The 26,410-nt window shown below is 39.4% G+C and overlaps 1 protein-coding gene and 1 long non-coding RNA gene across 2 annotated transcripts; one reads left to right on the top strand and one right to left on the bottom strand.

The window, feature by feature from the left end:
- Positions 1-542: 542 nt before the first annotated feature.
- Positions 543-25,741, top strand: RasGAP1 (Ras GTPase activating protein 1). The gene is made up of 17 exons (XM_053745471.2): positions 543-1,114; positions 10,173-10,293; positions 16,392-17,205; positions 17,570-17,685; positions 18,126-18,318; positions 18,622-18,770; positions 19,163-19,379; positions 19,691-19,894; positions 20,282-20,425; positions 20,797-20,891; positions 21,386-21,496; positions 21,876-22,012; positions 22,303-22,444; positions 22,573-22,739; positions 23,113-23,245; positions 23,542-23,806; positions 24,055-25,741. The coding sequence occupies exons 1-17, from the start codon at positions 1,030-1,032 to the stop codon at positions 24,718-24,720; spliced, it is 3,759 nt and encodes a 1,252-aa protein (XP_053601446.1). The 5' UTR covers positions 543-1,029; the 3' UTR covers positions 24,721-25,741.
- On the bottom strand, positions 9,255-12,670 carry LOC128670097 (uncharacterized). The gene is made up of 2 exons (XR_008404723.1): positions 12,427-12,670; positions 9,255-11,065 (listed from the first exon to the last, which is right to left on the bottom strand). It is a non-coding gene; the product is annotated as an uncharacterized LOC128670097 (long non-coding RNA).
- Positions 25,742-26,410: the final 669 nt, after the last annotated feature.

Below are 26,410 nucleotides of genomic sequence, written 5' to 3'. Positions count from 1 at the left end.
ACTGAAGCCAGTATTCACAAGAACTTTTTGATGCAAGATACCAATCATTACAATGACAGATATAAGAACATTACATTAAATTACAATACATTTATTGCTATCACTTTCACGAGTAGTCACAAGTCCCCTTATTTATTTTTATCACTTTTTGATCATAAAAATAATATGAGAAATGTATAGAATCATTAATAATAATATAATACTCGTATTAATCAATGTAATGTTTTTATATCTGTATATGAATGTTTTTATATCCATGAATATGATGTAGTGTAGAAGTGTAGTGTAATAGATGCCTTATGGAGTAAATCTTGTCCCCACACTAGAACATGTCGCCTGCCTAAAAAAATCTTCGGGAATAGCTTTTAGATTTAGGTCATGTCATATTATAACAAATTAATCTGAATAATTCAATATTTTCGACAATATTTTAATATACATTCCAATTCCATCCATAGATTAAAAGAGTAAACTAAATTTGCATGCATGCATGCATTGTAAAAAACAATATACATCACTTCAAATATTACCAACACCCGCCCGCGGCCGCCCGCGCAGGCGCAACGTCGTGAGTCGCCTAGTCGTGACGTGACGTAATTCATCCATTCATACTTTTTATTCTCAATGAAAAGTATTTTCAAAATATTAAAGATTGTGATTCACCTTGTAGGTTTTGGAATTGTTTACAGTAGCGAGATATGTGTTAATAATTTATAATTATTAGTGCAGTGTATTCAACATTAAGTAATAGCTGTATCAAAAGTGCATTCATTCATTGATAATAAAGTGCATGTATTGAGCACATGCGCGTAGTTAGTGTGAATTGTTCGATTGAATGCAGCAGTGCCGTACCTACATAATGTTATGTTTGGAGTAATGTGAAATGAATTTCGTATTGAATTTGTAATTTCTATAGAGAATCTAATAGCTGAAAACAGGCTCAAGTAGAACATTACGACACTCCGGAAGTGGCGGGACAAGCAAGCACCAGCAAGCCGGCCGAGCTCGTTCCGAAAGAGATAACAACGGATGAAAGAGATAAACAGTGATGGATTTAACATGGCCGACGATACGCGTAAAGTGCGAGTTGAAGAAAGATTAAAAATAAAGATTGGTAAGTAATGTTTTAAACTAAATAACTAATAAATACACTAATTATTATAAGTCTACTTGGGTTTTTATAGAAACGTTTCGAGATTTTGACACATATGTTTCAACTTTGAATTGTTTTGTTGTCATTGATGAACAGGTGGTACGATAATAACTATTAGATTTTTAGCTTTATGTGAATGAATATTTTTGAAATACCAAGTTAAATGTTTTCTCGAAGTTTATTTGTAGCAGCTATATCTTTGAAAATAGTTTTTAGGTAGAAGGAAAGCATTCCTTCTTTGTTTTCGTTTCGTAGTATCTATTGACAGTTCGTGCACAATTTATGAATGAAAATGAATTACCGTGAACACAATGAATTCAGTTTAGCCTTGCTTGTATTTGATTAGATTATCTGTCTATGCACGACGTGCGATTACGAGGGATGCAATAGGTATTTGGCCCAATCATAATTTGATACAAAATACTTATTATCTGCTAACAGGAAAGATGCATGATTTGCTTTTTGGATTTTGCTGCAGTATTGATCTGTCTCACTTTCCCAGTGGGTAACTACAACAATGTCTTAGTCTACATTTAAATTAGCTTTTTCACCTCAGCATGCCATGATCAGTTAACTTGATTTTTTTTTGCATTTGGTATCAAGTAGCTATTAAATAGGTCTGCTAGAAAATATTATAATTTAGTAAATTCAAATTAAATAATATATTTGTGTTTGCATAATTATTTAATATGGAATAAAAATTATCCCTTGTGCAATCCCAAATGATATTACTGCACCAACTTCACTGAATTCCATCCAGTATATTTTTCATGATTGGACAACAAATAACTTCACATTCTTGCTTTCACTAGCTTGCATACAAACTTTCAACATTTATAATTTTAGAGCATAGGAACTTATGATATCAAAATCCAAATTTTGCAATGTTTTCAGAATTTTTATCCTAGTTCTGTTGTTTTGAAGAAAATACAAAAAGTAATTGTATGTGTAAATAATATTCATATATAGCAACTAACTCATTATTTTATTTATTAGCTGTTGCCCGCAATTCATATTAGCCTATTTTTTACCTTGGGGTCATATAACTGATATTATAAATTTCTTCGAAATCATCCCAGCAGTTTAGCCATGAAAGTGTGATAGACACAGTATAATATGATACAGTATAATATAGTATGAAATGTAATTTGAATGACCAGAGCCCCTGGGGCCTGGGGCGTCAGTATTATCTTGTAGGTTTCAAAAAATTATCCTACTTGTATTGCATCAAATAGCATATTATGTTGCTATAGATAGATGATTGATTAATGCATATGACAGCACAAGCACATAAATCTGTGATAACGCGAAGTGTGTCTACTGTGATAAGAGTGCAGTACGCCTTCCGGGGCATGACCTCCGGCCCGCGACCCTACCATCTCCTCTCTTGTTGGCACTATCACATCATTACTGCACTATGAACATTGCATTTAATACATGTTAATGCAAAATTTTAGACTTTCTAAATTATATTTTATATTTTGAAGAAATATTTTACTGAATTTTTCAACCACACCTGGTATACAGTGGTATACAGTATCCTTTGTTGATCATCTACATCTTTTGTTTTATATTGTTCTTAGTATTACTTTTCTGAAATACTGTCATATTTCTATAATATTGCCACATTGCCTGGATGAGACTGCAAAGAATCTTAAACTGATAGGATAGCTGATAGCTCAGGGGATTTCAAGATCGACACCAAACCCGGCATTCACATCATTTGTAATAAATGTTGGTTTGTTAAAAAAAAACGAAATGGTTAAAATAATTAGTCTTTATTTTACATAATGAAATGAAGGGATTTGTGGAGGCAATTAATATATAGTGCAAAACGCATCTTGCTTGTTGCACCAATATTTTGTAACTAATTCTCCTATCCAGTATCGCGCAGCCCGGCGCGCCAGTCCCATCGTCGCGAACGCTGCGATAAACGTCGCCGCGCTGCTTATGGCAACTTCCGTCGACTGCGCCTTATCTAAGCCGCACACCTTTGTTCTTTCCACTTAGTCAACCCACCCAAATGGGCGGTGCTAATTGATACCCATTATTTAAGGTCCCTCTGACTCACAAAACGAAACCTGTCTTGTTTACTGGCATAAACCTGTGATGCTAACTCGATAATTGCAATTTGTACAAAAATGTACTTCACGATTTGCAATCCAATAACCTGTTATGTATATCTGAACTGAGTCATGTAATATAGCAGCCAGTTACTCTTGCCTTTTTATCTCAGGTGAATGGAGTTCTTTAACAAGTGCCTTGTAAAACAAATGACATATGTAATCGTGTTTTTACTGATATTTTCCTGCTGACTGACTGACAGAGAACGCACAGCCGAAATTACTGGGTGTAAAAAGCTGAAATTTGGTTCCTAGGACAGTGTAGGGGAGCACTAAAAAGGGATTTCCTGAAATCCCCACGGGAAACGGATTTTTACTTGTATTTTTTTCTTATATTATAAACTCATTAACTACTGGACCGATTTTGATGAAATTTGGCATAGAGATAGGCGAAACCTTCACGAGTAACATAGGCTACATTTTTACACGAGTCGGGGCGGACCTTTAGTCTATTATAAACTATTTTTCACCCGTCATACCTTTCCAGATATATCTAAGGGACGATTTTGAACTGAGTGTTCCATTCTGTACAACCATGACTGGAGGTTTGAACTACTACATCTACTTATAACAATTCTCTTATCGAATTCCTCTTTGCGCAACCAGAAAACTAAACAACTACCCCACAACCAAATTTAGCTCGTACATCCATCATCCAAACAACATGGCTGTTCGTACAAAGTTGTGGTACGGGTTGCTTATATCTTTGTTTTAAGACTTTTATACAAGCTTCTATTTAACTTGTCATGTAAGTGTTTTTTTAGTGTGGGTAAAATCTTGCCAGTAAAATTTTACCCAAATAGGTACATCTGATTGTTCTAAGAGTTGAAATTTTCACCTCCTAACGAAAGGATACCTCAATGGTTTACTGCACTGGCATGAGTTTTGTCACGCGTTGAATGGAGCAAGAAGAATCGTAAAGGGGTTACGACAATAATAACAAAAATACCGTCAAAAATTAAATTTTCGAACTTGTGTGAGGTTATATGTTATTATCACACACAAGCACACCTCTGTTATAGTACAGGCGCGACTCGGTCGGTCGTCGACGTCTCCATCTCTCAATTATCTACGACGAGCGTCGTCGCCGCTCTAGTGAATGGGGCAAACCTAGCGTTTTCCATTCAGCGAAACCATTCATGGAAACTTGCTGCTCCGTTAATGAAAAACGCGATCGCTTATCGCACCGTTATCAGACCAACACTGCTGCGGTACCGGCTGACTGCACTAATATTACCATTCAAAACTCTTATATCTGTACTATCATTTCATTTATCGATAAGATTACAACGATGTTGTTTATTTGCGTGCGGTTTATTTCAGTGTTTTGTTTTCTGAAAATGGCGCACTTTGTTAAAATAAATCTTAAGATTTTATTTGAAAAATTTAAAATGTTGATAAATTTAGTTAGAAAGCAATAAAATAACGTCACGGTAATGTTTCGTTGCACAGTTAAACCGTGCGTACCGCGGCCGCTTGCCATTGTGGTATGGATGGAGTATTCCGGCGAAAACCCATCTCGAAGACGTGTGACTTTTTGGGAAGAAACCCTGGAATATAACGGCCGTAATCCCATGTATGTAGTTGAGCCCGGGCTCAAGATCCGAAGCACAGGTACACAAGCGACCGCTATTGTGCGCATCTATCTGCCTTGAGAAAGCTACAACCAAGTACCTTTACCGTTTGGCATAGTTCCGTCGGTACTTTCTAACGGGTGCAAAACAAATAAAAATAATACACAGATATCGATCGAGTTGTTATTTTACACAAGTTGCGTGATTTCGCAATTAGATCCCAATTATTTTGTCCACTTTGTATATACAGTTGTACATTAGTGGAGTCAACCGAGGTTCTTCAGGAAACTATGTCTTGCCTATAACATCTGTTTACATACATCGACAATGTCTTGTATTGTATTGTCATCTCGTAATATTGTATTTACATCTTACTTAGCCGCCCGTCCCACCTTTGCTCGGGTAAAACATAATAAATTATACACCTAAACCTTCCTCAGGAATCGTTTTTGAGTTTATTGCGGACAGACAGACGCGGCAGGGGACTTTGTTTTATAATATGTAAGGATACCTAATCTTGTTCGTCCTGTTCCTAAATGTTTTATTTTTTTTATTAGCCATTTGTAGTATCCCACTGCTGGGCAAAAGGCCTCTTGTGTCAAAATGTATTTCAAATACACCTACTTTATTATATACAACAAAAATAGTAAATAAAATACTCGAAACTGGCGTTACATTTCTGTGTTTCGTGCAAGCAAAGGACCCTATTTTGCTCACAATATTTTCCTAAAGTTTTATGACAAGGCACAATGAAAGATAATGCCCGACGGCGACGGCTATACGCATTACGCATATGTACGCAGAATTAAATAATTGCATTCGCGGAAATTGTGAGAAATAAGGGTCGTGTTGCGCAACTTGGGAAGTCAGCGTTTCCTGGTCCTCATCGGCTTGTTTTCCATTAGAACTCTTTGTCCCTAATATATGTGATTGTACGAAATTCACAAAGTACCTATGCAATATTTGTAGTCATCTTTATGTGCCATTATCATTATGGGATTTGAATTTCTCAAAGCTAAACAACTCTTTACACATAGTTATTCAAATATTTCCCATGGCTCTGATACTGGCAGCTTTGGTACGTACTCTCGGTTTCGAAACAATCGCACTACGCATAGTGTGGAAACATCACCGTAATGATCGCTATTGTGGCTAAATAGTGAGTACGTATTCGTTTCCTCAGTAGCCGATTCAAAGGTTCCCGTTTCACTCCCACGATCCACTTTGATGGCGTGTGTTACTGTCGCGTTGATGATGATGACGGTTGTTTTTGCATCAACAATTATGTACAGTTTGTTGCAAGTTTCTCTCGCACTCCAATTACGAATTTGTGGGAGCCAGCTGTCGACCACAGGGTCTCGCCTTTGTTTAGTTGCCCTAACAATCGCGGTAATAATCTTGATATAATTTAAATTCTTCATTATTACTGGCGCACGTAATAATAACACAAGATTTACATTAGAAAATTTTGTGAAAGTTTTCGGTCGTTTCTGTTTGGGAAATTAATAATATAATAAGAATACACACGAGGTACTAATAAATTGATTAGAGCCATAATAGATTAAGCTAGAACCAACGCTATGGGCTAGTTAAGCGGATTGCAGATGTTGTGTATAGCAGTGTCGGTCATGGCCATTATTCCGTTATGCACTTTGTTTCTTGCACCAGGAACTATTTTCATAACATATTGGCTATTAATATCAATGCTAAAAATTACGTCAGTAAATAGAGCACACATTACGTGTTGAAATTATTAGGAAACAATAAAGTTCAATCATTAATTTGAATTCTAAATTAAGATGTATCTTGTATCATAGTTTTACAATAGAGTTAACGAAAGGATTACTATTAGAAAGAAGCATTCTGGAAATATACGAGCATTTGGAAAGGCATCCTTTATTTAAACAGATTCTTTTCATTAAAATTACCGTCTATCCCACTAGTTCCATTGAGTTGTCACATAAATGAGGTAACTGAGTACATGATGTTTGACGTAAAGACATAAAAAGCACAGCATATGTCATCGTTTGAATTCAATTCACTGCAAAGGAAATGTATATATTATTATTGTTCATGTTATTTTACTGGGTGTCAGGAACGCATTCTTTCAGCGGCCGTAGTAATATTTAGTCGGATTGTAATTTTGAAAGTTCTGTAAGTCGTTCTACATATAAGTTGTGTCATTCTCATAATTATTTATTTTGGTACGGGATATATATCAGTATCATAAACCATTGGTGCTCTCTCTCTACGGCAGTCCCCCAAGTAGCAGCAGAATAAAAGTCGGCCGTGCAACCGGAGTCGCCTCACCTTGTCTCGCCCCGTATATAGCGATATCCAGCTTGGAGGTCGCGACATGTTGCGCAACCATAGCCTACTTCCTTTTATGTGCTTCATTATTTCGTTCCTGTAATAAATAGGAGATTGCAATCGTGTCATTACAGTAATTGGATAGGCGCGTCAATTTTTGGTATTTTTCTTCAGCCTTAATCATTATAAGATGGTTTAAAAAAGAAAAGTTCATTTGAAAGTGTATTTCGACAAAAGAAAATACATTTTCTGTAGTGCTGACTGGTGGGGGTGCCATTTACCAAAATACAATATTCGGTAAGTGTCCATAGGTTGGGAATTTAATATTTGGCAATGCAGACAACCACATTGTCAGTGTAAGTGAAAAAAAATATCCATACTTCAATATTGTGTCCTATCCTATCGCTGGTTTGTAATATGAATAATACATAACTGGTTCAGTAACACCACACCATCATCATAAGGAACGGCTTCCTCCGATTTACACAGCATTAGATGTGTCTGACGGATGAATCAAATTAATGACGACACTTGTTACCAAAAGGCGAGGCTCAATGACACAGGAGTTGTAATTGATACTTAGGGACTTCGGTGACGCAGTGCACGAGCATGACATGTAATATCTTTACTACCTATATGGTCAAATTATGTTCTAAAATATAAATACTCGTGTGCTCTCAGGTATCTATTGGTTCATCTTACCTGACGATGCATTTACTATTGTGTATAGAGTAGTCCCATTAGGGTTAAGCCTGTGATGACACGTGGAAAATGATGATAAACAAATAATATCAGTATAGTGTGAGCGTACATGTATCAGTTAGGTACCTACCTAAAGGACAACAAGCCAAGCTGTTGAATGAAACGTTCAACGACTTGGCTGAACGTTATTTAGCCGTTTTGTTAAATTGGATACAGACTACTTGGTATTGGTAAACCATGAGTTTGTCACTGTCTTAAGATAAATAAGATTACCTAATTGTTAAAAATTATTTTCATGTTAAAAATCATGTTTTCTTATTTAATATTAACCGAAAAAATATAAAAATATTGCTTGATGTGCGAGCTAAGGACGCCATAGGTATTTGTTTTAACGACTACTACAGTACCGCAGTGGAAAAAATGTAAACTAAATTTAAATTACCTGCCTGATTTTAAGTCAGCCGTCTCCAAAGGGCTAACTTACGATAAGCCAACTAGTTGATTTACAGCTAGTATTGGTGATTATCTGATTAGGCTGATTTAACCAGCTACGACATTCTACAATGTGACTAAATGAGACAAAAGTTTATCAAAAAGTTGATATTATAATTGAATGAGATGTCCTCCCTCATGCAATGCTCCCTCAATGCTCATTCACGCTGTTTTATTTACATGTATTTAAACATCACCGATGAAATACGAATGTACATATTTTTGCTTCAAACTCTGGTAAAATAATTATCGTCCGAGACAAAGATCATTTATTTGCAAAAACTTGAGTTTACACTACCTATTTACAATGTGTTAACTTAATTCTACATGTTTCACCGGCTATGGGTATGCAAAAGGGTTTGAAGATTTGTGGCATACCTACTGCCGCCATTTTGATTTTTTTTTCAAAATCGCGGCCAGCCATGAAACGTATATAAATCGATAGCTGACATTAATACCAACAAAAAATATTAAAACAATGATCCTCGTAAAGTGTCAAGTTTCTGAGATAATAACCGTCAAAGTTGATCACGTGACATCCATAATTATAAGCAAGGGTATGTGTTCTGATGAATCAAGATGTTAAAAAAAATAACTTAGAACAAATATGTATGTTGCATTGTATCTGGATATATTTTTCAACTTAATAACATATTTTGTGACCATCTATGTGTGAGTGCAGTATCGTCATTTGATTTAATATTACATTTGACATTATAGGGTAAATAAAAGTAATAGGTACCTCTTATAGGAATAATCATAAAATTAAAAATTCTCTTTACATTTATATTGTGGCATAGTTTTATGGTTACCTACTACAATTTCTCTTTGCGAAAATAGTTATATAAACCTGGATTTCTTTTTACATTGGCACAAAAGGGAAAAAAATTAAAAGTACTGTTTAGGAACAGTATTTTTATTGCCCGATAAACATTTTAAGGCATCATGCTTTTAGTATACACAATTTAAACACTTTTGAGACTACAAACACAAAAATCACATTCATAACATCAATACAAATACTAAATAACGAATAACTCGCACAGAGAGGCGTTTACTCCCGCATAGAAAGAACACAGGTAGCAAACTGAGTGCAGCGGTCGGGGGTATAAAGGTGCCCCCCCCCCCCCCTTCCGTCTCGCTTGCACATTAGAATAATACAATATATAATCTATTTTCTTGTTATATATAACACCTAAAACAATACCTAATGAACAGTACGTCACCATTGACTTTTTTGTCGTAGTATGAAATATTCTTATTAAGTACATAGTAGCCGCAACATGTAGAAATATCATGAGGCATAGTTATCTATGTTTTATTATTAATATTATCTATACCTATTAGAATATTTTGTGTATGTTTACACATTGTTATACCAAATAGATGGGATTATAGTCGCTATTAAAAAATATCACGTGATCAACTTTGACGGTTATTTTCTCGGAAACCTGACACTTTATGAAGGTCATTGAATTAATATTTTTTGTTGGCATTAATGTCAGCTATCGATTTATAAAAGTTTCATGGCTGGCCGCGATTTTGAAAAAAAATCAAAATGGCGGCAGTAGGTATGCCACGCTCCATAGTAAAATCTTCAAACCCCTTTGAATGCTATTATCCCACAAAACAAAAACTATGTAATAAATAAAAGTACCTAACACTATATCGATACTAATATAGGTATTTACATTATAGTAATTTTTATCTGAGTTTGTCGATAAAAAAGCGCCATCATAGATCTCTCAATCGGCATGGATTAAATGTCCGAACGCACCCTCTAACTACTCGCAATTGAATAAAAGTTTTTTTTTGCAGGAGAAGCTAAGAACCTCCCGGGTCGCAGCCATGGCGCCGCGTGCCACCGCGATATTTACTGCGTGTTGTCACTCGACCAAGAAGAGATATTTCGCACTTCCACGATGGAGAGGACCCTCAAGTAAGTTTACAAAAAAATCCCCACCCATTCACCAGAACCATTTAGAAATTCAGGATAATTTTCTATTTTGCAAAAAATTTGGCATGCATTTTCCGCGAATGTAATGTTTCCCGCAGCAGAAGATCTCGAGTTTTGTAAACGTTTCCTTTGTTTTTCCATTTCTCTTCACGTTAAAAACTCATTCGAGCTTCAGCTTTTCTTTCCAGTTATATGACAGTGAAATGATGTGATAACGTAATGACGGTTGAAGGGCGAAGAGATAAATACATGTTATACGGTTAATTGTTACTTGCAGAAATAATGCCTTGTGAAATTTATATTTCCGCCGTGATGAAAGTTTGAAGGTACCCGAAGGTATTTGAGCGGAAAGGAAGTGTCGTAGATTAGATAAATTCTTGGAAATGTTCTGTCCTTGAATATACCGTACTAGTATGTTCGTCTGTCTGCTAAGGAATCACGATATAAATCATCGATACAAAAATTGCTTTGTAAAATATTATTTAAGATTAGAGCCGAAGGTTCGTTTTTGAATCCAGGATTACAATCTCGGTCAGATACTAAAAGGAACATTTTTTGCTATATATACCGGCGAGTTGACATAATAACGAATGTGTTGTCCCGACGATAGGCCTGTGGCCACTTCCGGCGCTTGCTCGTGGCTGGGAAACGATCGCCACGTTTGCGGAGGGCAAACAATTAGTGGGTCAAGGCTTCGCAATTTGTGAATGGCTGGACTGGACTGGCCGGAGCGCAGCGCCCGCCAGCTTCGGATCTATAAAATTGAGAACAATTGCGCTCATTACGTTATGTATGTTGTTTGAAATTAGCTTGTACTATTTTTATCATAATTAGATTTATTGGTTGATAAAATATAAATTACCAATTTTATTGCCTTTTACGCAAAAATGAAAAGCAACTCATTGATTTGTTTTGTTTATTTCAATTTGAAAAATTTATACCTACGTAATCACATAATAATATGTTATTCTTTCGTGTAGATGATTAAAGAGGTTAGTTATGTATACTTCGTCGATAATATTTCATTCACATCACATTTCGTTTTGTCAATGTGTCGATACTGGCTTTAGTAGGAAGGTAGGTAGGTACCTAGTGTACTATCGTACTATCCAAGGTGAGTCGATTTGATACCTAATTGTTATAACAATATTACGTTTTACTAAATAAACTACATACCTACCTGCTATGTGTGCAAAATCCTTATATTGTAAAAAGAAATTTCTCTTTTCCAAAATCACCGGACGGATTTTTGGACGGTTTTCACCGATAGTATGATTCCTGAGGAAGGTTTAGGTTTATTGGTGTACCTATGTAATTGATTATGGTTTTACCCGAGCCGGGACGGCCTGCTAGTAGGTACCTATAGCTAATGGACAAACGGTTGAGTCGCGTCCAGAAACAAGATTGTAATACTCTGATCCCATGTAATAATACTGCAGGCCTACCATCAACTTTTACGGAACGATTTAGGTAAATGCAGCGCAGTTCAATTTAGGAATTAAAATTATAATCGTATTTCGCATTAGTAGTTACCTACTAAAGATTAGTTTAGGCATTAAAGAACATTGTATATCATACTGTAACCTAGACTGTCATCCTCCTGAGAGATGGATTTGGTCTATAAGCATAAAGCAATATAAACACAGATTATAAATATCCGTTAGCACCAGGCGTAAAATGGGCGCGTTTTTGACCAGCGTGAACCTGCCAAAAAACATCCCCGAAAGAAAAAATTGTTTGGATCTGTTCATTACACACATAAAATTTGGATCGATTTAAATATGTTTATGATTCGAAGAGGAAATATTGAATGTAGTCGGCGTCGTACCCGGTATCCTCGAAACTTAGTACAAATGTGTCGGCACGAGCGTGGTATTCAACTGTTCATAAACGCAGTATCGCTTCCGCTGCTTTCACGTGCTCATTGTAATCTGTGTCGAGAACTAACATAGTCGTTTGTACTATCCCTACTGTGCCAATGAAATCACTCACATTACCAACGATACTAGAGATTGGCAATGCGCGTATCTAATCCGTCTACAGGTTATCAGGGCTAGCCAACCTAAACAAACTGGTAAACAGATCCACTGTTAAAAACTGGAATGTATCGCTTACTTCAGGAGGCATTGTTGTGTCTGCGGCGAGCGTAGGGGAGGCCGGCACTGCGGCGCGCACGCCGGATGCATGCATATCCGCCAAGTGAGCGCCCGAGCGGAACGTCCCTTCCGCTACCCCCCTCGTCACTCACTTTTTGGAAAGACTGATTCAACAATTTCATTTAATTTACTCTTAAATATTGTTTTGAAAAGTCTTCCGAGGAAACTGGCCGTCTCGGCAGTCTCGAAATGCCGCCGCGGTATTTTCACGAATGCATCTCAAAATTAATGCGTGACTCAGTTCTGTACGCAGTCAGGTTTATTCTTAGATGATCTATTTCAGTCACTCACCTTTTACCTTTATTAGTTAGTTTGTAACCGGCAATCTAATTTTATTTTTTATTAATTGTTCTTATGGAAGGAGACATGCATGAGACATCTCATGTTGCGTAACATTAATAAATGTTTTATCCCCAGGCTCGCCTCTTGTTTGTGAACATGTGTAATGTGTTCAGACAGTTTATCTATATGACAGGGTGTTATTCGTTAATGAGCGGAAGCGATAATGATTTAGTGACCCAAGAGGTGAGGATGCCTTGGTTGTATATCGAAGGAAATGTCACGTCATTTGTCAAACGAGTTAACTTAATGGGTTCTTTGTCTTGTTGATACCTTATCTGTGAATACTACGGCCAGTCTCCGGCAATGAGCAAGCGATTGCTGGTTACAACTTTGTGCAATATTTTATATGCCTGCAAAATGGTTGTCTACAATAGATAATATCGTTGATGTTATTGGTTTTTTATTTAAATACAAAAGTTAAAGCAAGCCCATCTGCTTAGTTTATTTCCGTGGGAATTTCGCGATTCAAATTTCATATTTCTCAATGAAATTATTTGTCACCCTATTACTTGTATGCCTTCTCTTGCTACTTTGAAAGAGAAAACTCCAGTCATACCGTATTAATATCCAGCAGTGATTTCGGGTTAAGTTGAGAACATCGTAAAACCGTTCCATAATATTGTAGTGGCCGTGCAACGGAAGCTTTCAAGTGATAAATTGGTCCGGAACAGCGTGGCACGTAAATGATGGCCGCCAGCCGCCCGGGCCCGTCGGTCGCCCACAGGCAAAACTCCATGCCTTCATTGCCCAAGAAGATGAGTCTACTTGTTTCTTGTCGTTGTCTTTTTGGTATCTTGACATCAAATCTACCTGTGCATATACAGATAAAATATCACATGTTATCTATGCCCTTGCAGGATAGACGGGGCCGAAAGTTGCCAAATTCGATAGCCACGTTTAGATGGATGATTTGATTGTCACAGTGTATTGTGAAATAAATAATTTAATTCATATTCTATTTATCTTTCTCGTCTCTTCGTTTCTTATACTGAAGGTTTGTTAGCTAAGCTTATAGGTATCCTCTCACCAATAGACGAGATCATCTCAGACAGTTTAATGGTTATTCTTCTTGGCTTTGTAGTTTTACTCAACGTATTCAATGTTCATATGTACGCTTTGTGTCCTACTTTGAATCACTCACCGATATTAGGTTACGTGCGGTCGGTGATCTACCTATATTACTTTTTGGGTTTGTTTATCCGTTATCAGGTGAAGCCCCACCAGCTCTCGCTTTATTGACTGAGTTAGGAACTATATTAGGTATGCTCGTATGCCCCAATTTTATGAATCATCAAACTTCTATCGATCTATCTACGACGTGTGGTATTCCTTGGGTAAAAACTAATTATTTTATTATTGTATTTATTTAAAATTAAGATCATTGAAATGAGAAGGGGAAAATATTTGACAGGCGTTAGATAGAAATTGCATTGGGTTTATAGACACCCCGCGCTCCGCCGCGGTTCCGCCTCCGGTTTATAAATACCGGGCGGCGCCGGATGCAGCGGGCACGACCGCCTGACGCACCGCCACACCAACAACAAACTGACGAAAGTACAAACGTTACATCACACCACCTAAAGGTGCATAATTACAAATTATACCAAGCGGCCACGGTCTATTTAGACAACCTGAGTGGAGAGTGAGCATTCGTTATTTTTGTTTAGAATTTCTCTCGCCAACTTTGTAGCTCAGCATTTTTTTGTACATATATACGTACGCCCAACGCAATCTGTAGCAGATAGCCACAATTTAAATTCATTTTTATTTTTTCAATCGTTTGTTTGTTTTTTGAGACAAAATATTTTATAACAAATAATATTACATACTACGCGTAGAACAAGTTATTATATTATTCTTCTGTACAATATTTATTTGTGTCATCACCCTACATGTGTACACGATTGTACTAGATACTTAATATGCTGATCGACTTCATAAAAAGTAGCCCCTTCACGCGCATGTTTAAAATAGATCTTTCCTTATCAATGTTACAACGTGGTGCTGTTACTTTTGTATTTGTATCAAGGTGTGGTTATTATGTCAGGTACAGCAAATTTACGAAGATAGTTTGTGTATAAGTACCTACTTATAATTATTTATAAATATTGCAATCTGCACCCTGCGGTTTATCATTCGTGCTAATTATTTTAAAAAATTCGTATCAGCTACCTCACTACCAAACATAACAATTGAGCGAGCCGTTTTAGCCCGAAGAAATATCAAACATACTCATAAACTATCGCCTTTATAATATTTTTAGTTTTTGTATAAATAGGAAAACTCATTCAGAAACACAAATACATAAATTCATTATACAGACACATTATGAGATATCTTCATTATGTACCGTCATAGGTACTTGGTTTGATGAATTGCAGTCTTATTTTTATCAGCGAATTTTCTGCTAGATTGTAAATATGTGAATATATTAAATATGAAACAAAATTATTATTTGAAATAAACGAAGGTAATCTGCACATTTTTAATGATTTATTATTTTAATTCTATTGTTTGTCATTATTATTTGGATATATTTCTCAACATTTTTAATATCGCGTCCTGCTTAAATTAATTATTTGCAAAAAAGAAACGTCACGTGCTAATATTATATACAAAATGCTTTTAAATAAATAAATAATATCACCATCATTGTTGTGATTTTGCCTCGATATCATAAATGACAATGATTTGGCTTGATACAAAGAAATTGAAATTTCATAAGAGACGCGTAAGTGACTAACTTTCACCTTTAAATAGCGTGGCCCACGCACGCCCATACGCACTCTGCTGACTTATAATAAAACTAACGTATACCCACGGCTTCGCCCGACTGATCATATCTTCATAAATCACTCCGCCTATTACTGAATATCACGTGAAAAACCGTACGATATCAGGAAGCAATTGAATTATGGTAATAGCTCACACTGTTTTATACATAATTGAATATTTGATCACTACTCGAAAATTTCCTTATTCCTTGTTAAAAACGTGACGATTCAACGTTGGCTACGCTTTATTGGTGTAAAATATTGAAAACTCCATCCTCCTCTGAGAATATCCATTTAGCAACATAAATAGGCAGTAACAGCAACCTGCTTTTATTATTAGGGCATATTAAGTCAGATCAAATTGGGTAATAAAGCTTTATTTGTCATTACTTACTGTGTGGCGGTGCCCTTCAATTATGCCTTTTAGTTTTATATCCTCGGCCAATGCCATCCTCGGAATTGCAAATCGAAAATAAGTGCTACTGGGTTTTATTATGTAAATCTGCAGGGGACATTCCTAAAATATAAATAGAATATTAAGATTATTGGCAAATGATAAGTGCGTGGGGTGCAAGTGAAATGTGCATTCTGCCCACATCGACAGGTCTATGCAAGATATTCATTATCTTGTCGAGCAAAGCTCAAAATGTAGACTATAATATTGTCAGTGCAGATTATTTTATATATTATATTATTTCTGGTTCAATTAATTATATTATAATTTTGGTTTCTTATATTACGTTAGTTTAGTTACATCATCTATGATAATTACTTAACATTATATTATAATCGTGATATTTTGTTTCAGCCCATTTTTCGGTGAGGAGTTTCAGTTCGAAGTACCCAGGAGATTTAGATATTTATCGATATACGTATTCGATCGCGACAAACATCTCAAACAAGACAAGGTGCTGGGCAAGGTCGCTATTAAACGAGAGGATCTCCACCGGTACAACAATAAGGACCACTGGTTCGCGCTGCGGCCGGTCGACGCAGACTCTGAGGTGCAGGGCAAGGCACACATCGAGCTTTCACTGGAGGACTCGAGAAAGCGGTTCCGAGTGGAGCCCAAGCCGCCGGACCCCGACCCGGCGGCGGCGGCTGACAACTGTTCAACAAAGTCCAAAGGCAACAATTTCGTCAGAATATCCGAATACTGTAAAGAGAGCATGAGGTTCGGCTCGTGCTCGAGCTCGACTAGTAAGAAATTATTGAGTGCTGCGGCGACGGAGCCCACGTTGACGCTGTCGCGGTCAGAGAGTCTGAAGGACCGCGCCCAATGGGGCAAGCCCAGGACGAAACCTCCGATGCACGCGATGTCGGAGTCGGACGCGTCGCCCACACCCACCGCCGCCGACTACTGGTCGGACCCCGAGAGACACTGCGCGGCGCGCGTGGGCCCCGACACGCTGCGGCTCCGAGTGCTGGAGTGCTCAGAACTCACCACCAAGAATGGACAGTGCGACCCGTTTGCTCTCGTCACGTTATTGTACTCGAACGGGCGAAGAGTAGAAAGGCGTACTAAACCAAGAAAAAAGACTGTAAACCCCCAATTTGACGATTTTTTCTGTTTTGATCTCGTAATGGATTCAGATCCAAAGGACAAGGACGGTTCACAATCGGTGAGTTTTATTGAACTTTTATTATATGTGTATATAATATAAATATCCATTAAATTTACCGGTCTGTCTGTCTTGCTGTATCAGTCACACACGCGTCTTTAGTGCGACAGAGAAGGTTTGTGAGGTGAGGTCACAGGGTGAGGCTGAATGTTCGATTTCAAGTCTCCCCCATCTCTTACCAAGCGTATGCCTCACAAAATGCTCCCATTGCTGTAATCCCATTGGAAAATAATACAGATGCAGTATCACTTTCATATTTTGTGACAACCCATATTGTCAACGTTGGTGGCTGTTTCACCAGCAAACCGACAACTGTATGAGTCTCATTAAACTATGCTCTAACTGTACATATAAAATATTCCAGCCGGGCGTGGCGTGTGAGGCGCGCGTGTCTGTGTGGCACGACGCTGCCACTCCGGTGTTCCTGGGCGAGGTGCGGCTGCAGCTGCGGCAGCCGGCGCCGGCGCCTCTACGTGCATGGTAACATGTTGTTTCAACATTTTTGTCACCGGACTGCGACACTTGAGCTTGATTTGAAGCTTAAAAGTGGAATAAGATAATATTGCTAGGTGAAAATTAAAACTTATATTCTACTACAAATGTCAAGTATATATGTACTTACGAAGTCAACGAAAGAAAAGTACTTTGCCCTTGGAAATTAGACTGTATTGCTGGATGCCTCCTAGCCCTGAATCACTAATCTAGAGATTGGAACAGAGAAGTTAGCGCGAATATTTGTTAAGACATCTTAACAAATTTTCGCGCTAACTAAACCTAATCGTATCGCCATCGACTAAATTCATATGGAAACCAAACAGTTCATTTAAAATTTTATAGCGAAAAAAGCGATGGCATGTGTTTAAGATTATTGCTTTTTGAATAAGTATTGGTATAATTACACTGATGAATATGTACTGAAGGTTCTTCCTAACGTCTCGTGCGGGCGGCGCCCTGTCGCGAGGCGCCACTCCGCCGGGCACGAGGCTGTCGGCCGCCGGCAGCGCCACACTGGGCTCGCTGCGGCTGCTGCTGCAGTACACCGTGGACCACGTGTTCCCGCTCGACCATTACACCAAGTTGGAGGAGTTATTCCTGCGCAGCGTGCATCAGAAGGTACTCTCTCTCTTCTTCCTCTGAGTTGTTTTTTTTTATCCTTCCTTGGGAATGCTATTGTTGCCTATCAGCTGTTAAGGCAATGTGTTTTTAGAAGTCTCTACGACATCCACGGCAGGTTATTGATTTGTTCTATTATAGGGCGATACACGATTTATTAAATTAGACCTTTCGTAAAGCTACTATAGCATTTCAGAAAGACTCTTGAGAAGAAATGTCGAAAGATATCATTTAAATCAGTGGTCCCAATAATCCCAGAAGTGACCATGTTTTTTTTTTGTTAAAGTTATCGTAACATTGCAGCCAATCACAGCGTCGGCGGTGTACATCCTGGGCGAGATCGTGTCGAGCAAGACGGACGCGGCGCAGCCTCTGGTGCGGCTGTTCACGCACCACGACCTCATCGTGCCCATCGTGCGGGAGTTAGCTGACGCCGAGATATCTGTGCTCACGTGAGTGTCTTTCTAATTATTAAACTATGGAGCACCAGTCTTGGCCAGGAATTCAGAGACGTCATAATTAGTGAAACACATTTTAGTGTAACTTTTCAAATCTGTTACAGCATAATTTCTGCAACACTTATTTGAGTGTTTTACACCGGTTTTGTTCCTAACACTTATGCAACTGTGACACATATTCGTTTCTGTTTAGAAGATTAGTGTTTTAAATATTTTTATGTAACATGCGTACAGATAAATACGTACGCACGTATGTACTGTACATATACAAGTAGATATAGTTATTCCAATGTAGACATTTTGACCTATAACATATACAATAATGTGCCTGTGAAGTTAAGGTCTAATTCAGAATGTAAACTTGGATTTATATTATTGTTGTCCAGTGACGCGACGACGATCTTCCGCGGCAACACGCTCGTGTCCAAGATGATGGACGAGGCGATGCGGCTGACGGGCGCCTCGTACCTGCGCTCGGTGCTGCGGCCCACGCTGGCGGCCGTGCTGGCGGAGCGCCGGCCCTGCGAGATCGACCCCGCCCGGGTCAAACCCTCCGCCGCCATCACCGCCAACCTTGCTAACCTCAAGGAGTACGTCGAGAGGGTAAGTGATCGATAGGACCAGACTGTGGCCCGTTTTGTAACGCTTTATAAGCAGTCTGCAGACATGTTGCGAAAAAGCTATTTTGCGACGAAGCTAATTTGTATAGGAGACCGATTTTTTTTTTACTTTTTGGCATCGATTTCTTTGGACATCGATTCAGTTTCATCATTCGTATCACATGTGCAGTGTAAAAAAAGTATACACACATTTTATTTTGCTATTGTTCTTTTGAAAATGTAATAAATGTACAAACACAGTTTTCACTGTTCATATTCATCGTAATAGATAGATATAATAACCCGTAACAACAGGTGTTCGCGGCGATAACGTCGTCGTATGCGACGTGTCCGGGCGTGATGTGTCGCTTGTTCGACGCGCTTCGGCAGTGCGCCGCCGCCCACTTCCCGCACAACGCGGAGGTGCGCTACTCCGTGGTCTCCGGCTTCATCTTCCTCAGGTTCTTCGCGCCCGCCATCCTCGGCCCGCGGCTCTTCGACCTCACCACCGAGCAGATCGTGAGTCTTTGTATTCATTTTTAGGAGAACCAAGAGCTGTAGAAAATGGTCATTTAAATACAAATATAAAACAAGTTAGAAAGTACCTAATTCAATTTTTCTGTGCTATTTAAGTATTATCTTAACCATATTAACGCAGAGCATAATTCTCAGACTGTGATTACTTATGTAACTGTGACTAAATCAACCGGGCCCAACAATGAATTATATTGTGCTCCATGCATGACCAAATGGTAGAAGATAGCTTCACTAAATAGTTTGTATGTGGCTGCTGCCACTAGTAACACTCTTAAAAAGCTTGAATAAAATGTGACACCAGTGTTTGTATATATTTATAATAAAACACACTTAATAAGAAAGAAATGTAATCGATACATTTTGTTCCAGGACCCGCAAACGAATCGCACGCTGACGCTGATCTCGAAGACCATCCAGTCGCTGGGCAACCTGGTGAGCAGCCGCTCGGCGCAGCAGGTCTGCAAGGAGGAGTACATGGCCGAACTGTACCGCAGCTTCTGCACTGAGAGACATGTCAGTCATTTGTTTTTTAAGCCTATTTTGTATAAAACGTCCTTTTCTGCTTCCATAACTGTCGATCTAGTGCGGTTTCCCGCTATTCTTCGGTGAAGCGCTATATGTAGTCACGATGAAGAGATGCAGACATGCATTAACAATGTTGGTCCTTATAGGAAAACTTATCTCTGTCTCTCTTTCATCTGAGCGTATTCCCTGTTTCTTCCGCATTCATGGAGCATTGCAGCCTACCATCCCCTACTTTTTTTCTTCTCTATTTCACAGTCTGCGGCATCCTTTATTGGTTTAACTAGATCACATAAATAATATTCATTTATTCAGGATTATACCCTGATATAAAATCATTTAATGATAATTTTATTTTATAGGTGCAAGCAATAAAGCAGTTTTTGGAAATAATCTCTACCAGCTCGGACACTCAGAACAATAATGTACAAGAGACGTCCGTGCTACTTAAAGAAGGGTGAGTGTGATAATTAGTTTAGTTTTTGTTAGAGAATATTTGTGATGATATTATCTAATTAGTTTTGTAATAAATATGACAACAATTTCATGTACTTATTTACGTATTTTCTTTGTGCGTCCTTTGGATCAGATATGGGTGAGTTGTATGTAAATGTCTAATACAACGTGATCAAATATTAAATCATGCTAGTGTAGGATTTATTACACGGGGCTTCGGTAACTTGGGTATATCGGGATAAAAAGTACCTATGGGCTTTCCTAGCTTATGTCTTTTTTTTATGTCCTTATATCTTGGTTCATCAAAATCATTCCAATGGAATTTCTGTGATGTCATTTTGTATCCAAACTTGGTATTCATGATATAGATATTCCTTTTTTCATTTTATATAGTGATCAAGTAGTTAGTATGTTTTGTTTGTATATAGTCCTATGGAACTCGGGAATGTGTACAGATCTCAAAACGCAGATGTGTGAACATATAAGTGTTTGCAGCACGATGATAAAGCGGTCGGAAGGAGGTCGCGCGGGCGCGGGGTCGCCGCGCCGGCGCTGGGCGCGCGCTGCGCACTCGCACGCCAAGCGAAGACATTTCAGGCTTACCAGGTTAGTGTACGCTTTGTTTTGTATTGCCAAATAGGTATTTATATCTATAGGACTATCAACAGCTTTATTTACAAACTGAAAAGACAATTTATAGGTCGCCATTCCCACTAACATTAACAAAGTTAAAAAGTTTTTTTTCTTGAGTAACTTACAAATTTGCACAGCCTTAGAGCCTGTTTCACCTCTTGCTGATGAAGTATCAGATATCCGAAATATAACTTTTCATACATAGCGGTACAAATACACAAGTGATAGAGCTAACTGGTCGATCATATATATTCAGGGGTTAGTTTATCTGTCAGATTACAACATAATATTTTATCAGAAAGTGGTTGTGTGTAACATTGCATACGTTTAACAATGGGCGTGTCTTTGTCAGCGGTGAGCTGTCATGGTCGCGCTGCGGCGCGCGGCTGCCGGCGCAGCGACTGGCGCTGGGCGGCGTGCTGGCCGTGGCGGCCGTGGACGCGCCGCCGCAGGGCGCGCCGCTCGGCACCAGCAACATCTTCCAGATCGGTGACTATCTCCGCTTTACAATAAGACCAATCATTTCACTAAATCCATTTACTACTGTGGTTTAATTTTAAAAGTGTACTGACTATTACGTCGTACATACCCTTATTTGTACTGGCCACCAACATTTAACAAAACTGCAAAATGTTGTTTTCATTGTATGTTTACGTATTTATCTAGCAGATTTCACAATAATTGTTACATTTTCAGTGGTAATTATTTATTACGTGTTGAATAATTGAAAGGAGTTCAATGATCATGATCATAATTTGACGTAATAACAATGTTCCCAGTTCACCGCGAACGAGTTCTCTACGTACAAGCGAACAACTGCGTGGAGCGCGCGGAGTGGGTTCGACTGCTATCCGCGCTCTGCAGACACTCGCCCGCCGTGCGCTCGCACCGCGGGTACTACCAGGATACTCATTGGACTTGGTAATGATACACAGATCATGTTTTCAAAAGACTCCTTTGAAAAACTACAAAAATCTATTCAGTCGATATGGAAGCAAGATTGTTTTAACTGAAATAAGTTTGTACAATGAGGTGTATTCCGTGAACAGTTGCGGACGCAGCGAGCCGGACGCGGAGGGCTGCGGAGACGCGGCGCTGGCGGCGGGCGCGGCGGCGCTGGCGCTGCAGCTGGACCCCGCGCGCGACCTGCAGCGTCTGCACGCGCTGCTGGTCGCGCACGCCGCGCACATCGACCAGCGCGCGCTCGTCTTCGTCGGTACGCGCCGGACCGCTGGACCCGTTTATTTATTTTGGGTTTATAAACGTTCGCGTCTTCCGAAAATTTAAACACAAGAAAGAATTAAATTCAAGTGGACCACTCTAAAGTCGCAACAGTCTTTGACGAAAGTCAATTCTGTGACCCCGTTTATTTATTTTAGGTTTTTAAAACGTTCCCGTCTTCCGAAAATTTAAACACAAGAAAGAAGAATTGACCACTCTAAAGTATTGTTGAGAATTTTAAGTACTTAATGTACATTACATTATTTTGCAACTAATAGTCAAAATGCTATTTACACACATATTTAGGCACCTACACAACCACTATTTTTTATAAAATAAAAATAGTGACACATTTTATTGTGATACAGATAACACGTCGCCAGAGGACCGCGAGGCCGAGGCGGCGACGCTGCGAGACCTCCAGGAGGAGATGTTCCACCTCGAGTACCGGCACCGCATCTACCGGCGGTCGCTGGCGCGGGAGACCAAGTACGGAAGCAAGTAAGGACATCATACTTATTATTACATAGTATAAAACAAATGTCTGTTTCTAAAGTTTCTTATAAAGCAAGCAGGATTTTGATGCAGTTTTTGCCTATTATAATTATTTAGACAATAATATCATTGTACAGGTAGTTGCGAGATATCTGGTGCCTAAACTAAATGTCCAAAGAACCTGTTTCAAAGGTTACCAGATAGATTTTACTCATAAAAACAAGACTAGGCTTAGACCTATAACTCTGGGTCTAAGTAAGTAAATCATTGATTTGGGCTTTACGATTATCGTTTGTTTTCAGACAAGCGCCCATAGGCGACGACAACTACTTACACTTGGCGGGGGCTGCAGGCGCGGCGGGGGCGGAGGGGCTGGCGTGGCGCGGCTGGCGCGACCTCGAGGGCAACGACCCCGGGGTCACCGACCTCGTGTCCAGCAGCGAGTCGCTCAAGCTGGCGCGCCTCGCCTCCGACCGCTGCTCGGGCAAGTCCAACAAGTCCGCCGGCAGCGGCTACCTCTCCATGTCCTGTCTCAAGCACGAGCCCGATGACGACAGCGATGAACAGGTACGACTTATTTTCTACCAGGAAATTGCATACTGACAAACATTTATTTGATTTCGATTGTCGGAATCGTAGAGAAACAGAATGGCGTGTACACAAAGTGTCTTCATAGATTGTACACCCAACTGGCCAGCAAGTGACAGTTTCCATAGTGTGACTGTGACTCCTACCCGCAATCAATGGCTCATCTGCTTGTTTGTCTTGAGTGGACGGACGTGACAGCTAAACTAGAGTATATTGGTGTTGTTCAGGACAAGCCCGCGCTCCCACCGAAGCCGCGTGGCGCCTTACTCAGCGAGTACGTGGCCGTGAAGCCGCGTCTGCGCTGCAAGGAGTACGAGCTCATGACGGACTTCAGCAGTGCCCGCCAGTTGCCGCCCGCCGTGCCCCCGCGCGCGCGCCCCCGCCGCGCCGACGCCCCCGCCGACCCCGACACCCTCTCCAATGACGACAGCCTGCTGGACGAGCTGCAGCGCGACTACTGCGTGCTCAAGGTCTGCGAGGACGAGACGGATGACGCGCCCTTCTCCAGGGCCTGCGTGCAGAGGAAGTCCAACCCCGGCCAGAGCCCGGCGGGCGCGCCGCGGCCGCTCAAGACGTCCAGCTCCACGTCCAACGTGCAGGAGGCGGGCGCCACGTCGCGGCTGGCCGAGCGCCTGACGCCCTTCTTCCTCAAGAAGAAGCCCAAGGCGGAGGCGGCGCGCGGGCAGTCGCTGGAGCTGGCGGGCCCGCGCCGCATGGAGCGCTCGGCCACGGCCGTGGACATGGACTCGTCCGTGGTGGCCGGCCTCAAGCTGCTGAGCCTGCACCGGTTCGGCGCGCCGGACGACGGCCAGTGCCGCTCGGACGCGGACGCGGACGCGCTGGACGCGGCCTGGCGCCGCTCGCTGCTGGCCACCAACGACATCCGCCTCTAGCACCCGCCACGGGTTTCCTTCAATATATTTTTCGAACTCTTTTCGTCGACCTGAAGCGTGCCTCCTCTAGTTCGTAGTGGCTTCTTCGAAAGAACACCGGTACGTTTAGATGTACGATAGCGTAATACTCAAATGGTGCCAAGCGATGTGCGACCTCGTCGTCGATCGACGACTTCTCATTCCTCTAGCACAATAAATTATAAAATTCTAAATATTGTACTGATCGGTAAGTTTTCTATGTTTGATGTCTCACATTGAAACTAGCAATATATAAATTAGTATATTTTTGTATAATTAAATAGATATTGAAATATTATTAAAAATGTATTGTATTAAATATTCATGAAATAACAATTAATATTTCATGTGTCTTCTAACAACGGCTAGCGAATATCTTCCGAAGTTCTTATTATTAAAACAATATTCGAGAAGAAATAATTTTCTGAATAAAATTAACTATTTAAGCAACTTTTAAGACTTCTGGACTCAATTACTGCAAAACACAACAGTATGTACTTAAGTTTGATATTATCTAAAAATCGATTTATTTTACTTATATTAGTGAATGATGTAGTAAACGATTGAAGGTACATGAATATTGGCAAGGCCTTAGGATGGTGCGGTTCCGTTCGTGCGGGCCGCACGTCTCCACTTGTAAACACCATTACTTAAACTGTGATTCACTATACAAACTCGGCTTATCAATTTAAATGTAGTTATTATCTGTACATATACAATAATTCAGTCAATTGCAAATTATATCGAATACTAAAACTCGTACAGGAGGTACATTTAGATGATTTTAGTTTTAATTAAATAATAATTATTATTGCAATAGTTTCTGATAATTTTAAAACTCGATTTGTATTTTATGTGCATTGTTGTCCTCTTAATGTGGGGAAAATTTTAACTTTAAGATAAATAATGTACAAATTAATATTTCTCAAAAATATACATATTATGTTATTTATTTCACTTATTTTCATTTTGTTAATAAAATTTCACAAACGTTCAAACTTAACTACTGTGTTATTTTTTATCAGTAACAAGCATCAATCATCCCCAATACTCTTATCATTATCGTTTTGTTCATAATAGCAGTATCATTTCATGTTTTACCCAAACGAAGCCAGGATTATCCGTTTGTACCAGTATGAGGAAGGGCTTCGTTCGCGCTCCAACTTTTTTTTTCTTTTCTTTGTGGCAAACTTCTTCAATAGAGCTTATTTTTGCCAGTGTCGAGTTACATTGTTATTGGACGATAGGATAGGACTTAGGCGGTGTTGAAGAATGAGGGCAATAAATACATATATTATCATATGTAATATAAGGGTAAATAAATAGTTTTAAACATAAATATTATGGTAAGAAAGGAAAGAAGCAAGAGCTTTAATATATTTAAAATCTGTAAAGGAAAGGATAGTAAAGGAATCACAAGGAAGAGGAGCACGGAGTTCCGCGCTCCTACTTATCCACGGCAAGGTCAGTGCTAGTGTTGCCGCTCGATAGTCATCTATCGATTGCGTTGACTGTCGACAGTTTGAAGAAAAGCAATAGTATCGACAGTTTATCGATAGCCGGGTTTGGTGCAATACTATTAATAATTCTATCGAAAATATCGGAACTGTTATGACGAGAAGACTATCGATTTTGCTCTGCCATAAGATTAATAATCATCACGGTTCGATAC

The sequence above is a fragment of the Plodia interpunctella genome, chromosome 5 (genome assembly GCF_027563975.2).
Source record: "Plodia interpunctella isolate USDA-ARS_2022_Savannah chromosome 5, ilPloInte3.2, whole genome shotgun sequence".
NCBI classification, from domain to species: Eukaryota; Metazoa; Arthropoda; class Insecta; order Lepidoptera; family Pyralidae; genus Plodia; species Plodia interpunctella.
The sequence above is the reverse complement of the archived record's forward strand: the minus strand, read 5'-3'. Positions and strand labels throughout refer to the sequence as shown.